Source organism: Pristiophorus japonicus, unplaced genomic scaffold, assembly GCF_044704955.1.
Source record: "Pristiophorus japonicus isolate sPriJap1 unplaced genomic scaffold, sPriJap1.hap1 HAP1_SCAFFOLD_476, whole genome shotgun sequence".
In the NCBI taxonomy this organism is placed as follows: domain Eukaryota; kingdom Metazoa; phylum Chordata; class Chondrichthyes; family Pristiophoridae; genus Pristiophorus; species Pristiophorus japonicus.
The window spans coordinates 402,416-418,514 of record NW_027254381.1 but is presented as its reverse complement, the minus strand read 5'-3'; the positions used below and the strand labels follow the sequence as shown (position 1 = coordinate 418,514).

The 16,099-nt window shown below is 44.5% G+C and overlaps 1 protein-coding gene across 6 annotated transcripts in view; it reads left to right on the top strand.

Annotated features, from left to right (window-relative positions):
- LOC139252674 (zinc finger protein 239-like) overlaps positions 1-16,099 on the top strand; it is a 173,599-nt gene that overhangs the window by 42,766 nt on the left and 114,734 nt on the right. For 2 of the 6 annotated variants that reach the window (XM_070873450.1, XM_070873449.1), the window contains exon 4: positions 12,850-14,870. The exons of 3 other annotated variants lie outside the window; for them this stretch is intronic. In XM_070873450.1, the coding sequence (XP_070729551.1) occupies positions 13,194-13,952 (759 nt within the window). In that variant the 5' untranslated portion in view covers positions 12,850-13,193 and the 3' untranslated portion in view covers positions 13,953-14,870. Of the gene's footprint in view, positions 1-11,088; positions 11,432-12,849; positions 14,871-16,099 lie in introns of those variants that run through there. One more of the 6 variants, XR_011591499.1, reaches the window with a different exon arrangement.

Genomic DNA, 16,099 nt, shown 5'->3' with positions numbered 1-16,099 from the left:
CAGAGGACGAGACCGGGGAATTAGTAATGGGGAACATGGAGATGACAGAAACTCTGAACAAATATTTTGTATCAGTCTTTACGGTAGAGGACACAAACAGTGTTCCAACAGTGGATAGTCAAGGGGCTATAGTGGGGGAGGAACTTAACACAATCACAATCACTAAGGAGGTGGTACTCAGTAAGATACTGGGACTAAAGGCGGATAAATCCCCTGGACCTGATGGCTTGCATCCTAGGGTCTTAAGAGAAGTAGCGGCAGGGATAGTGGATGCATTGGTTGTAATTTACCAACATTCCCTGGATTCTGAGGAGGTCCCAGCAGATTGGAAAACTGCAAATGTAATGCCCCTATTTGAAAAAGGAGGCAGACAAAAAGCAGGAAACTATGGACCAGTTAGCCTAACATCTGTGGTTGGGAAAATGTTGGAGTCCATTATTAAAGAAGCTGTAGCAGGACATTTAGAAAAGCATAATTTGGACAGGCAGAGTCAGCATGGATTTATGTAGAGGAAGTCATGTTTGACAAATTTGCTGGAATTCTTTGAGGATGTATCGAACATGGTGGATAAAGGGGAACCAGTGGATGTGGTGTATTTGGACTTCCAGAAGGCATTTGACAAGGTGCCTCATAAAAGGTTACATAAAAGATAAAAGTTCAAGGGGTTGGGGGTAATATATTAGCATGGATAGAGGATTGGTTAAGTAACACAAAACAGAGAGTCGGGATAAATGGTTCATTCTCGGGTTGGCAATCAGTAACTAGTGGGGTGCCGTAGGGATCAGTGCTGGGACCCCAACTATTTACAATCTATATTAACGACTTAGAAGAACGGACTGAGTGTAACGTAGCCAAGTTTGCTGATGATGCAAAGATGGGAGGAAAAGCAATGTGTGAGGAGGACAGAGAAAAATCTGCAGAAGGACATAGGCAGCCTAAGTGAGTGGGCAAATATTTGGCAGATGGAGTATAATGTTGGAAAGTGTGAGGTCATGCACTTTGGCAGAAAAAAATCAAAGAGCAAGTTATTATTTGAATGGAGAAAGATTGCAAAGTGCTGCAGTACAGCGGGACCTGGGGGTACTTGTGCATGAAACACAAAAGGTTAGTATGCAGGTACAGTAAGGGATCAGGAAGGCCAATGGAATCTTGGTCTTTATTGCAAAGCAGATGGAGTATAAAGCAGGGAAGTCTTGCTACAGTTATACAGGGTATTGAGGCTACACCTGGATTACTGCGTGCAGTTTTGGTTTCCATATTTACGAAAGGATATACTTGCTGTGGAGGCAGTTCAGAGAAGGTTACTAGGTTGATTCCGGAGATGAGCGGGTTGACTTATGAGGAAAGGTTGAGGAGGTTGGGCCTCTACTCATTGGAATTCAGAAGAACGAGAGGTGATCTTATCAAAACGCATACGATTGTGAGGGGACTTGACAAGGTGGATGCAGAGAGAATGTTTCCACTGATGGGGCAGACTAGAACTAGGGGGCATAATCTTAGAATAAGGGGTTGCCCATTTAAAACTGAGATGAGGAGGAATTTTTTCTCCTGAGGGTTGTAAATCTGTGGAATTTTCTGCCTCAAGAGAGCTGTGGAATCTGGGACATTGAATAAATTTAAGACAGAGATAGACAGTTTCTTAATCGATAAGGGGTTATGGGGAGCAGGCAGGGAAGTGGACCTGAGTCCATGATCGGATCAGCCATGATCGTATTAAATAGCGGAGCAGGCTCGAAGGGCCGTATGGCCTACTCCTGCTCGTATTTCTTATATTTTTATGTTTTCTGCAGTGCAATCACGTCCTTCCTGTAATGTGGTGACCAGAATTGCATGCCGTACTCCAGCTGTGGCCTAACCAGTATTTTATACAGTTCAAGCATAACCCCACTGCTCTTGTATTCTATGCCTCAGCTAATAAATGCAAGCATTCTGGATTTTGTATTCAACTTGCCACTTTGCCCTGGACCCCATGGGCTTTTACTTTCGTAACCAATCTGCCATGTGGTACCTTATCAAAAGCTTTGCTAAAATCCATATACAATACATCATACGCTTTGCCCTCATCAATCCTCTTGGTTACCTCTTCGAAAAATTCAATCAAGCTAGTCACGACCTTTTCTGAACAAATCCATGCTGACTGCACTTAATTAATCTGTGTCTTTCTAAATGAAGATTTATCCTGCCCTTAAGGATTTTTTCCAATAGTTTTCCCACCACTGAGGTTAGGCTGACTGGCCTGCAATTGCGCGGTCTATCCCTTTCTCCCTTCTTAAACAAAGGTAATACATTAGATGGGACAATATAGAGGGAGCTTTACTCTGCATCTAACCCATGGTGTACCTGCCCTGGGAATGTTTGATGGGACAGTGTAGAGGGAGCTTTACTCTGTATCTAACCTGTGCTGTAGCTGTCCTGGGATAGTTTAATGGGACAGTATAGAGTGTGATTTAATCTGTATCTGACCCGTGCTGTACCTGCCCTGGGAGTGTTTGACGGGACAGTGTAGAGGGATCTTTACTCTGTATGTAACCCGTGCTATATCTGCCCTGGGAGTGTTTGATGCGACAGTGTAGAGGGAGCTTTACTCTGTATCTAACCTGTGCTGTAGCTGTCCTGGGTTGGTTAATGGGACAGTGCAGAGTGTGATTTACTCTGTATCTAACCCCGTGCTGTACCTGCCCTGGGAGTGTTTGATGGGACAGTGTAGAGGGAGCTTTACTCTATCTAACCCGTGCAATACCTGTTCTGGGAGCCTTTGACAGGAATGTTTAGAGTGATGTTTACTCGATACCTCAACCATTCTGTACTTGCCTTGGGAGTGTTTGTTGGGATATGTAGAGGGAGATTTAATCTGTATGTAACTCGTGCTGTACCTGCCCTGGGAGTGTTTAATGGGATAGTGTAGCGTGAGTTATACTCTCTCACCTGTTGTAGGAGCATTTGACTGAACTGTTTAGAGGGAGGTGCCCTGGGAGTGCTTGGTGGGACAGTGTGGAGGCAGCTTTACTCTGCTATACCTGCCCTGGGAATGTTTGATCGACTGTGTAGAGGGAGCTTTGCTTTGTCTCTAACCCTTATTGTACCTGTCTTGGAGCTGTTTGATGCTACAGTGCAGAGGAGGCTTTACTCTGTATCCATCCCATACTGAGCCTGCCTTGGGAGTTTTTGAAGGACAGGCCAGAGGGAGCTTAACTCTGTATTTAATCCGTGCTGTACCTGGCCTGCAAGTGGTTAATGGGACAATGTGGAGGGAGGTTTACTCTGTATCGAACTCGTCCTGTTCCTGCCCTGGGAGTGTTTGATGGGACAGTGTTGAGGGAACTTTATTCTTTATCTAACTCGTGCTGTGCCTGTGATGGGAATGTTTGATGGGTCTGTTGAGGGGGAGAATTACTCTGTATCTAATCCGTGCTGTATCTACCCTGGGAGTGTTTGACGGGACAATGTAGAGGGAGACTTACTCTGTATCTGACCCATGCTGACCCAAATTCTTGGCAACTAAAATCAAGGAAAACCCAAAAATATTTTATAAATATATTAAGAGCAAGCGGATAACCAAAGAAAGGGTAGGGCCTATTAAAGATCATGAGGGTAATTTGTGTCTGGAGGCGGAAGATGTGGGTATGGTTCTTAATGAATACTTTGCGTCTGTTTTCACAAAAGAGAGGGCGATGCAGACACTGCTATCGAGGAGCAGTAATGTGAAATATTAGATGCAATAAACACTGAGAGAAGCGGTATTAAGGGGTTTAGCAGCTTTGAAAGTGGATCAGTCCCCAGGCCCAGATGAAATGCATCCCAGGCTGTTAGGCGAAGCAAAAGAGGAAACAGCAGAGGCTTTGACCATCATTTTCCAATCCTCTCTGGCTTCAGGTGTGCTGCCAGAGGATTGGAGGACTGCTAATGTGGTACGTTTGTTTAAGAATGGAGAAAGGGATAGACCGTGTAATTACAGGCCAGTCAGCCTAACCTCAGTTGTGGGTAAATTATTGGAAAAAATCCTGAAGGACAGGATAAATCCACATTCAGAAAGACACTGGTTAATCAGGGACAGTCAGCACGGATTTGTTAAGGGAAGGTCGTGTCTGACTAACTTGATTGACTTTTTTGAGGAAGTAACCAGAAAGGTCGATGGGGGCAGTGTGTATGATGTAGTCTATATGAATTTTAGCACAGCTTTCAATAAGGTCCCACATGGCAGACAGGTCACAAAGGTAAAAGCCCATGGGATCCAGGGCAAAGTGGCAAGTTGGATCCAAAATTGGCTCAGAGGCAGGAAGCAAAGGGTAATGGTTGATGGGTGTTTCTGTGACTGGAAGGATGTTTCCAGTAGGGTTCTGCAAGGCTCAGTGCCAGGTCCCTTGCTTTTTGTGGCATAGATCAATCATCTAGATTTGAATATAGGGGGTATGATTAAGAAGTTTGCAGATGATACAAAAATAGGTTCTGTGGTTGATAATGAAGAAGAAAGCTGCAAACTGCAGGAAGATATCAATCAACTTGTCAGGTAGGCAGAACAGTGACGAATGGAATTTAATCCAGAGAAGTGTGAGGTAATGCATTTGGGGAGGGCTAACAAGAAATGGGAATATACATTAAATGGTAAGACATTGACAAGTGCAGAGGAACAAGAGGACCGGGGAGGGCATGTACACAGATCCCTGAAAGTAGCAGGCCAGGTAGATAAGGTGGTTAAGAAGGCATACGGAATGCTTGCATTTATTAGCCGAGTCTTAGAATATAAGATCAAGGGGCTTATGCTTGTACTGTATAAAACACTGGTTAGGCCACAACTGGAGTACTGCATGCAGTTCTGGTCAGCACATTACAGCAAGGACGTGATTGCACTGGAGAGGGTACAGAGGAGATTTACGAGGATGTTGCCGGGAGTGGAGAATCTTAGCTATTAGGATAGATTGGATAGGCTGGGTTCGTTTTCCTTGGAATAGAGGAGGCTGAGGGGAGACTTCATTGAGGTGTATAAAATTATGAGGTTCCTAGATACAGTGGATAGAAAGGGCCTATTTCCCTTAGCAGAGAGGGGTCAACAACCAAGGGGCATAAATTTCAAGTAATTGGGGGAAGGTTTAGAGGGGATTTGAGGGAAAATTTCTTCATGCAAAGGGTTGTGGGGGTCTGGAACTCACAGCCTGAAAGGGTGGTAGAGGCAGAAACCCTCACCACATTTAAAAACTACTTGGATGTGCACTTCAAGTGCTGTAACCTGCAGGGTTATGGACCAAGAGTTGGAAAGTGGTATTAGGCTGGATAGCCTCTTGTTGACCGGTGCGGACACGATGGGCAGAAATGGCATCCTTCCGTGTTGTAAACCTTTATGATTCTATGCTGTACCTGCCCTGGGAGTGTTTGATGGGACAATGCAGATGAAGCTTTACTCTGTATCTAACACGTGCTGTACTTGCCTTGGGAGTATTTGACAGGACAGCGTATAGGAGGCTTGACTCTGTACCTAACCCATACTATACCTGACGTGGGTGTGTTTGAAGGGACAGTGCAGAGGGAGATTTATTCCGTATCTAACCCGTGCTGTACCTGCCCTGGGAATATTTGATGGGTCAGTCTAGGGGGTGAATTACTCTGTATCTAATCCGTGCTGTATCTGCCCTGGGATTGTTTAATGGGACAGTGTAGTGGGAGATTTAATCTGCATATTATAGAATCATAGAAGTTTACAGCATGGAAGAAGACCATATCGGCCCATCGTGTCCATGCTGGAAAACCCACTTTCCAGCTCTAGGTCCGTAACACTGCAGGTCACGGCAGTTCAAGTGCCCATCCAAATACTTTTTAAATGTGGTGAGGGTTTCTGCCTCTACCACCCTTTCAGGCTGTGAGTTCCAGAACCCCACAACCCTCTGCATGAAGAAATTTCCCCTCAAATCCCCTCTAAACCTTCTACCAATTACTTTTAATTTATGCCCCCTAGTCGGTGACCCCTCTGCTAAGGGAAATAGGCCCTTTCTATCCACTATATCTAAGCCCCTCAGAATTTTATACACCTCAATGAGGTCTTCCTTCAGCCTCCTCTGTTCCAGGGAAAACAAACCCAGCCTATCCAATATGTCCTCAAAGCTAAGATTCTCCACTCCCAGCAACATCCTCGTAAACCTCCTCTGTACCCTCTCCAGTGCATTCATGTCCTTCCTGTAATGCGATGACCAGAACTGCATGCAGTACTCCAGCTGTGGCCTAACCAGTGGTTTATACAGTTAAAGCATGCCCCCTGCTCTTATATTCTATGCCTCGGCTAATAAAGGCAAGCATTCCGTATGCCTTCTTAACCACTTTATCAACTTGGCCTGCTACCTTCCGGGATTTGTTGACATGCACTACCAGGTCCCTTTGTTCCTCTACACTTCTCAGAGTCCGACCATTGAATGTATATTTCCTTTCCTTGTTAGCCGTTTCCAAATGCATGACCTCACACTTCTCCGGATTAAATTCCATTGGCCACAGTTCTGCCCACCTGACCAGTTGATTGATATCTTCCTGTGGTCTGCAGCTTTCTTCTTCATTATCAACCACATGGCCTATAACGCATGCTGTTTCTGCCCTCAGAGTGTTTGATACGACAATTTAGAGGGAGCTTTATTCTGTATCTAACCCATGCTGTACCTGCCCTGGGAATGTTTGATGGGCAGTGTAGAGGGAGATTTACTCTGTATCTAACCTGTCCTATAGCTGCCCTAAGATTGTTTAATAAGAACATAAGAACATAAGAAATAGGAGCAGGAGTAGGCCATACGGCCCTTCGAGCCTGCTCCGCCATTTAATATGATCATGGCTGATCCGATCATGAACTCGGGTCCACTTTTCCGCCCACTTTCCATAACCCCCTATCCCCTTATCGTTTAAGAAACTGTCTATTTCTATCTTAAATTTATTCAATGTCCCAGCTTCCACAGTTCTCTGAGGCAGCGAATTTCACAGATCCACAACCCTCTGTGAAGAAATTTCTCCTCATCTCAGTTTTAAATGGGCGACCCCTTATTCTAAGACCATGCCGCCTAGTTCTAGTCTCCCCTATCAGTGGAAACATCCTCTCTGCATCCACCTTGTCAAGCCCCCTCATAATCGTATGTGTTTCGATAAGATCACCTCATTCTTTTGAATTCCAATGAGTAGAGGCCCAACCTACTCAACCTTTCCTCATAAGTCAACCCCCTCATCTCCAGAATCAATCTAGTGAACCTTCTCTGAACTGCCTCCAAAGCAAGTATATCCTTTCGTAAATATGGAAACAAAAACTGCAAGCAATATTCCAGATGTGGCCTCACCAATACCTTATATAGCTGTAACAAGACTTTCCTGCTTTTATACTCCATCCCCTTTGCAATAAAGGCCAAGATTCCATTGGTTTTCCTGATCACTTGCTGTATCTGCAAACTAACCTTTTGTGTTTCATGCACAAGTACCCCCAGGTCCCGCTGTACTGCAGCACTTTGCAATCTTTCTCCATTTAAATAATAACTTGCTCTTGTTTAATTGGTTCTAATGGTTAAAATACCATTGGCACTCAAAACCAGAGCTAGCATGTGACCACTCATGCCTCCAGTAATTTTCCATAAATGTCTGCTTGTCCATGTTATATTGTTTATAAATTACTTCATCTCCTTTCAACCTGTCTTATTTATGCTCCTGTGTTCGAACTGTTAGTTTTGAATAGACCGACTCCAATTTCTACTTTGTTATTATAATAATCTGACCTTAGATCACAGCTTGTGTTAGTTTGCTGTTTGAACCTAGTTTAAGCTGAGTTCTGAGTACATTCAAGAAGCTACTAACATTCCCATGCCCACAGAGAATCATGGGTAAGATTAATTTGGTCAATGACTACAAATTGAATATATATTTATGAATCTCTAATATCAGTCTTTCGTATAACTCCAAGGTCCCTTTGTTTCTCGACACTTCTCAGTGTCCTACCACTTAATGTATATTCCCTTTCCTTGTTAGCCCTCCCAAAATGCATTACCTCACACTTCTCTGGATTACATTCCATTTGCCACTGTGCAGTTGAATGATATCTTCCTGCAGTCCGCAGCTTTCTTCTTCATTATCAACCACACAGCTGATTTTAGTACCTGCAAACTTCTTAATCATACACAACAATGATCTAGACTTGAATATAGGGGTGTATCACAAAAAGCAAGGGACCTAGTACTGAGCCCTGCGGAACCCCACTGGAAATATCCTTCCAGTCGCAACAACATCCATCAACCATTACTGTTGCTTCCTGCCTCTGAGCCAGTTTTGGGTCCAATTTTCCACTTTGCCCTGGATCCCATGGGCTTTTACTTTTGTGACCAGTCTGCCACGTGGGACCTTATCAAAAGCTTTGCTAAAATCCATATACACTACATCATATGCTTTGCCTTCATCGGCACTCCTGGTTACCTCCTCTCAAAATTCAATCAAGCTAGTCAGACATGACCTTCCCTTATCAAATCCGTGATTAATCCATGACTTTCTAAGTGAAGATTTATCCTGTCCCTCAGGATTTTGCTGGGTAAAAGCCCCGCCATTGAATGGCCACATTAGTGAATGGAACAGGATTTACTGTGATTGCATTGAGCACTGAACCATGTTCATTCTGGCAGTTATAGTTTGTTTCTGCTGATCTTAATAACCCCAACAACTGGACTGGTGATTAATATTCTGTATAAATGTTGAATAAATCAGCTTTGTTCCAAATACACAGTGTATTTAATATTTGATTTCTCCATGATAAGAGGAGACTAATTGATGTTCTGTTACCGACTGTTCCATTTGGGGCCTTTTCTTACTCTAGATTATTTCAGTTCTCCTCTAGTTTGCCTTGGACCATATCAAATCCCAAGCCTGTTCTGTTTGAGAACACGGCTTGTAGGAGACATAGTCTGAACTGTAGTGTCGCACTTTACACACATCTGAAATTCCTTTGAACTACCCCTTTGTAGTACCTTGTATCAGATTTGAAATCTGTTATTATCTGTATCATTTACCACTTTTTCGATCCGGATTAGTAAAAGTTCTCTACGCACATTGCATGCAATTGCCTTTGAAATGTATGATATTTGTCATTCTCATTACTGATTTTGATGGTCTTGTTCGTTTAATCTCTTGTTACTAACAGACGTTGCACTATTTCTTTAAACATGATAATTGTTTCAAACTTTTCCTTTATCAGGACTTTGGCCCAATTGAACGCTGTCAATAATCCTTGGTTAGGGGTAGGATTAGTGTTTAGTGGCTGGGGTTAGGGATGGGTTTAGAGGCTAGGGTTCGGGTTACAATGTTAGGCTTATGAGATAGTGATTAGGGTTACACACCACTATTGACAACGCCCATGTCACTAGATGCCTCCTTTTTCATTTCTCGTTTTTTAACTTCATACAGATAAATCGCAAAGCAACCTTATTAATTGTTCATTCAAGGAATCTTCTTTCTGGCCTGAGCCTGATTTGCTGCCTTCTTTCACACCTCTACATTTCCCACAGAAAAGACATCAGGGACATTAGACTTTGGGACAAGAACAGGAGGATCCGGGTGTTGCATTGGTTACATCCAATCATCGGCTTGCCTGAAAAGGGCTTCCGACAATAACCAGTCCCTGGATTTGGTGTCTCAGTGTAAGTGGTCCCTGGATTTGGTGTCTCAGTGTAAGTGATCCTTGGATTTGGTGTCTCACTAAGTGGTCCCTGGATTTCATGTCTCAGTGTAAGTGGTCCTTAGATTTGTTGCCACAGTATATGTGCTTCCTGGATTTAATGGCACTGTGTAATGATCCCCCGCATAGAGCGGTTTCCCACTTGTGGCAGCCCATCCGATGGTGCTTGCTGGGTCAGGATATTAAGAGACCACGCATTGTTTCTCCTCACACTGCCTGGGGGAATGGGGCAGATATTTAAAGGGACAGTGAATCCCCTTTCTCTGCATATTTAAATTACCTTGAAGTGATGGAGGACCTCACTAACAGAGCTCCTATTAACAGTCGTTCCATTCTGCACTGTGTAGTAGTTGTAAACCTCTTTATTTCAGTGACTTGATCATTTCTAAAATGTGCCTCTATTTTTTGACGATCCATTTGACTTGCTTGGTTAATTTTGAAAAAATTCAGAATTTTGCAGTGAGACGACAGTTTCCTTTAAAGATGGAATAGCATTTGTTTCAAACTATTCTGATCTATCCCTCCCCTCCCCTCCCCTCCCCTCCCCTCCCCCCCATCCCGCCAAACTTTTAACGGAATGACTACTGCCGACGAACCGGAAGATACCAGAAGCTGCACAGAAACATTCTGTCCATAACTGTCAGGCACCAAATTTAAACAACCATGTTCAGCACAACAGACGAAGGATCTGAGAAGTGTTGAAGCACATCACTAATAAAGTTTCATTATGTTACTAGTAATTTTTCCAGTTTAAGAACCGCTGTCTCGAAGGACAAACAACAACTTTAAAAATAAACTCACAGTTGGAATTTTATTTAAAATTAACTGTTCTAACTGAATTCTCCAAATCTGCTTCTTTATTCCTCATTTTGGGAAGTAGAATGACAAATAAAAGACACTGGAAAAACTTAAAAACAATGACTGGGAAGGTCCTAAGTTCAAACCTTGATCTGGGCTGTTAGTTAATCTCAGCCAAGGCAGCAGTTCAGGGGCTTTAATTGTCCTCAGTACCACTGGGCTATCAAGAGTAAAAATCAGCCAGTGCCCCTGCTCTTGACACCAATCCAGTCAACTGGGGAGTGCGTGGATGTCAATTGAGGGCAGGATTGATCTTGGCTGTGATGCCTACCACAGTGGAAATCCTGCTGACTCTCACGGAGACGACTGATGGTGAGGCTCTAGAGGTTAACTAATGTCTGTGGAATTACACCCATGCAGATTCAGAGCCTTCTGGAGAAAGAAAATCCCAGCCGATATAATGAATGTTGATGTTAGCCAGTAAGGATGGAGGTAGAGTGTGTAGAATGGGGATTTTACAGCTCAGGAGGGGAAAGAATGTTTTGTAGAATCTAGAATTGTCTGTTCTGAATTTCTATCCTGTATTTAAAGTTAACAACTCTTGTAACCACCATTTTCAGGGTATTAGAAGGGGAGGATCTGCAGCAGGGAAGCTCAAACCAAACATTACGTCAAAATTTGACAGATTCAACCTGAAGAATCAACAGTGTAAATGTGGGGACTGGATACGGATTCAGTTGCCTGTCTGAGGTGGTAACTCATCAGGGAGAGGCTGTTTATCAGCTGAGTGTGGAAAGAGATTCACTCGCTCATCTTACCAAATGACACTCTGGCATGTTCATAATGAGGAGAATCCATTCATTGCTCTGTACATGGAAAGCGATGCAATCGATTACACCCATTTACTGACACACCGGGGAGAGACCTTTTAGATACTTCACATGTGGGAAGGTATTCACTCTGTTGTCCCAACTGTTTACACTGCAGATTATCCACATTGAGAACAGTTGCTTTAAATGCTCTGACTGAGAAAAACTTTCCAAGATCAAAGCAGCTGATGCACGATCACCGCACTGATACTGGAGAGAAGCTGTTTCAATATCCTGTGTATGGAAAGAAATTCACCCCACTTGCTGAGACACCAGTGGCTGCAGAGGTTATTAATCATATCCAGAACTGACCCGTGGCAGAGTGCCCGTTCACTTGGGTTTGTTTGTGCATGATTTATTAATTTTATCTCAATCGGGTCACAGAAAATCAATCTCCATTCACTAACTGGGGCTTTCAATGGTGGGGCTGTGACCAAGCATGCCTCCCGGAGGAGAATGTGCCCTATTCACACTGGACAGGCACAGGACCAGGTGGTTTTTGGAGCATGCGCAATGTCACTGATCAGAACCATACGAAGGTTGGAAAGGGTCGAGCCCAGAGACGCAGTTTTCCGCTGATTATGAATCAGCAGGTGCAGGGGAGTAGCTCACATGGCTGGTAGGCTTCATGAAGACCTGGCATAGGCCGCAAACCTTGACTACGAACCTACAGATCCCGCGTTTGCAGCTCCGGGGCTTTCTCCCGGTGACACGCCGAGGCTGACGGATGCCATCTTTGTAAAGTACAACGGACGGTTTCTGCAGCGCCATTGTGATGCACTGAATGCCATAGCGCACGCGCGGCCATCTTTGTAAAGAGCCCATTCGTAGGCAGGGCTTCAGGGTCCCCGTGAATGCGGAACTGAACCCAGCCAACGTCAGGGGAGGAGAGAAGGAAACCAGTGAGTGTAGAACTGAAATTTACTGCAACTTCTCTCCCAGTTAATTCACTGACACTTCTCTTCTACTTGCTTTTATATTAGTGCAGAACTGAACCCTGCCAGAGTCGACACCTTCAGGGGAGGGGAACCAGTGATTGGAGCACTGAACCCAGCCAGAGTCAGCACCTTCAGGGGAGGAGAGGGAGGGGAACCAGTGAGTGTCGAACTGAACCCAGCCAGAGTCAGCACCTTCAGGGGAGGAGAGGGAGGGGAACCAGTGAGTGTCGAACTGAACCCAGCCAGAGTCAGCACCTTCAGTGGAGGAGAGGGAGGGGAACCAGTGAGTGTAGAACTGAACCCAGACAGAGTCAGCACCTTCAGGGGAGGAGAGGGAGGGTAACCAATTATTGTAGCACTGAACCTAGCTAGAGATGGTGCAAATGGAGGATAAACAGTATTGAGCCAAGTGATGTTTGGATTTCAGCACAGGGAGGAGGGAAGAGTGTGTGGGATGGGATTTACAGCTTTAGAGAAACAAGAGAGGAAGGAATCATCCATAGAGACTAGAATTGTCTGTTCTGAATTTCTGTCCTGTACTTGCAGTGATGAGTTTTGTCATCTCCTTTTACAGCGTATTAGAAGGGGAGATTTGCAGATGGGAAACTCAAACCAAACATCATGTCAAGATCTGACAGAGTCAATCGATTCATCAGGTCTTTGAATGTGGAAGGAGAATTGTTTATTCTACCTGTGGGAAAAGATTTCAAACATCAGTGTGTCTGGAAAAGCACCGAGACACACACACCCGAGTGAGAGTGTTCTAGTGCACTGCCTGTGGAAAGAGCTTTAACCAGTTGCACATGCCTGGAAAAACATTGCACTATTCACAGCGGGGAGAAACCATACATGTGTTCTGTGTGTGGACGAGGCTTCAACTGATCGTCCAACCTGGAGAGTCACAAGGACACCCGCAACATGGAGAAACCGTGGAGATGTGAGGACTGTGGGAAGGGATTCAATTACCCTTCTGAGCTGGAAATTCATCGGTGCATTCACACTGGGGAGTGGCCGTTCACCTGCTCTGAGTGTGGGAAGGGATTCACTTGTTCATCCAATCTGCTGATACACGAGCGAGTTCACACTGGGGAGAGGCCATTCACCTGTGCTGAGTGTGGGAAGGGATTCACTTGTTCATCCACCCTGCTGACACACCAGCGAGTTCACACTGGGGAGAGGCCGTTCACCTGCTCTGAGTGTGGGAAGGGATTCACTAAATCATCCAATCTGCTGATACACCAGCGAGTTCACACTGGGGAGAGGCCGTTCACCTGCTCCAACTGTGCGAAGGGGTTCACTCAGTTATCCCACTTGCTGAGACACCAGCGAGTTCACACTGGGGAGAGGCCATTCACCTGCTTTGAGTGTGGCAAGGGATTAATTTCTTCATCCCATCTTCGAAATCACCAGCGAGTTCACACTGGGGAGAGACCGTTCACTTGCTCTGAGTGTGGGAAGGGATTCACTCGGTCATCCGACCTGCGGAAACACCAGCGAGTGCACACTGGGGAGAGGCCATTCATCTGCTCCATGTGTGAGAAGGGATTCACTCAATCATCCCACCTGCTGAAACACCAGCGAGTTCACACTGGGGAGAGACCATTCACTTGCTCTGAGTGTGGAAAGAGATTCGCTCAGTCACCCAAACTGCTGAGACACCAGCAAGTTCACAAGTGATTGCAAGGGTTAGATTCTGCTGTTCTGCTGCTGTTAATCACATCCCGACTGAATCATCTCCATTATGACAGTGTATTTTGTTTCTGATGATATTAATAACTCCTATAACTGGGCTGGCGTTTAATATTTTGATACTTCAAGTAACAGTCTGTCGATATTTGATGTCTCCATGATGAGAGGAGACGAATTGTTGTCCTGTTACCGACTGCTCCATTTTGGGGCCATTTCTCCTTCCTAACTAGATTATTTCAGTTCTCATACATTCGATTACTCTCATGGACAAGTCCCAGCTCCCCATACCTTCCAGTGTGCCCCTCCTAACCTTGATATGCAGGGAAGGTCTCGGTTACAAGCCCAGGATCACAAAACCCAGTTCTATCTGCAAAAGAGAAAGTCTGTTATCTAACTCCTTGAGTAGGCAAAATAGAGAACGATCCCAACTCTAAGAACATCTAGAATCTGTTGTAAATATCGTCCAAATCCTGACTGGTACAATCTGTCAGTTACCTTTCAATTGAAATGATTGGAAGATGAGAGGTGTGATGGAAATTGGATTTTTTCATCAGAGAATGTTTAGATTCAAAATATTGTTAGGATAAGAAAAGACTAGAGACCAGTGGCTTGCCACAGGAAGGCCACAGTGTTTTAACCTGCTTCTAACGTTGTTGATGTAAGTTGAAGAAAATGCAAACTTGTGTCTCTGGACTATGCAGTATCCAGGGACTACCATATTGGGCAATGCCCAATTATTGAGATCGATTATTATAAAATGGAATTGTTATACATAAGAACATACGAATGAGGAACAGGAGTAGGCCATCTAGCCCCTCGAGCCTGCTCCGCCATTCATCAAGATCATGGCTGATCTGGCCGTGGACTCAGCTCCACTTACCCGCCCGCTCCCCGTAACCCTTAATTCCCTGATTGGTTAAAAATCTATTTATCCGTGACTTGAATACATTCAATGAGCTAGCCTCAACTGCTTCCTTGGGCAGAGAATTCCATAGATTCACAACCCTCTGGGAGAAGAAATTCCTTCTCAACTCGGTTTTAAATTGGCTCCCCCGTATTTTAAGGCTGTGCCCCCTAGTTCTAGTCTCCCCGACCAGTGGAAACAACCTCTCTGCCTCTATCTTGTCTATCCCTTTCATTATTTTAAATGTTTATATAAGATCACCCCTCATCCTTCTGAACTCCAACGAGTAAAGACGCAGTCTACTCAATCTATCATCATAAGGTATCCCCCTCATCTGCGGAATCAGCCTAGTGAATCATCTCTGTACCCACTCCAAAGCTAGTATATCCTTCCTTAAGAAAGTTGACCAAAACTGCACGCAGTACTCCAGGTGCGGCCTCACCAATACCCTGTACAGTTGCAGCAGGACCTCCCCTGCTTTTGTACTCCATCCCTCTCGCAATGAAGGCCAACATTCCATTCGCCTTCCTGATTACCTGCTGCACCTGCAGACTAACTTTTTGGGATTCATACACAAGGACCCCCAGGTCCCTCTGCACCGCAGCATGTTGTAATTTCTCCCCATTCAAATAATATTCCCTTTTACTGTTTTTTTTTCCCCCAAGGTCGATGACCTCACATTTTCCGACATTGTATTCCATCTGCCAAACCTTAGCCCATTCGCTTAACCTATCTAAATCTCTTTGCAGCCTCTCTGTGTCCTCTACACAACCTGCTTTCCCACTAATCTTTGTGTCATCTGCAAATTGTGTTACACTACACTCTGTCCCCTCTTCCAGGTCATCTGTGTATATTGTAAACAGCTGTGGTCCCAGCACCGATCCCTGTGGCACACCACTAACCACCGATTTCCAACCCGAAAAGGACCCATTTATCCCGACTTTCTGCTAGCTAGCCAATTCTCTATCCATGCTAATACATTTCCTCTGACTGCGCATACCTTTATCTTCTGCAGTAACCTTTTGTGTGGCACCTTATCGAATGCCTTTTGGAAATCAAAATACACCACATCCATCAGTACACCTCAATTCACCATGCTCGTTATATCCTCAAAGAATTCCAGTAGATTAGTTAAACATGATTTCCCCTTCATGAATCCATGTTGCGTCTGCTTGATTGCACTATTCCTATCTAGATGTCCCGCTATTTCTTCCTTAATGATAGCCTCAAG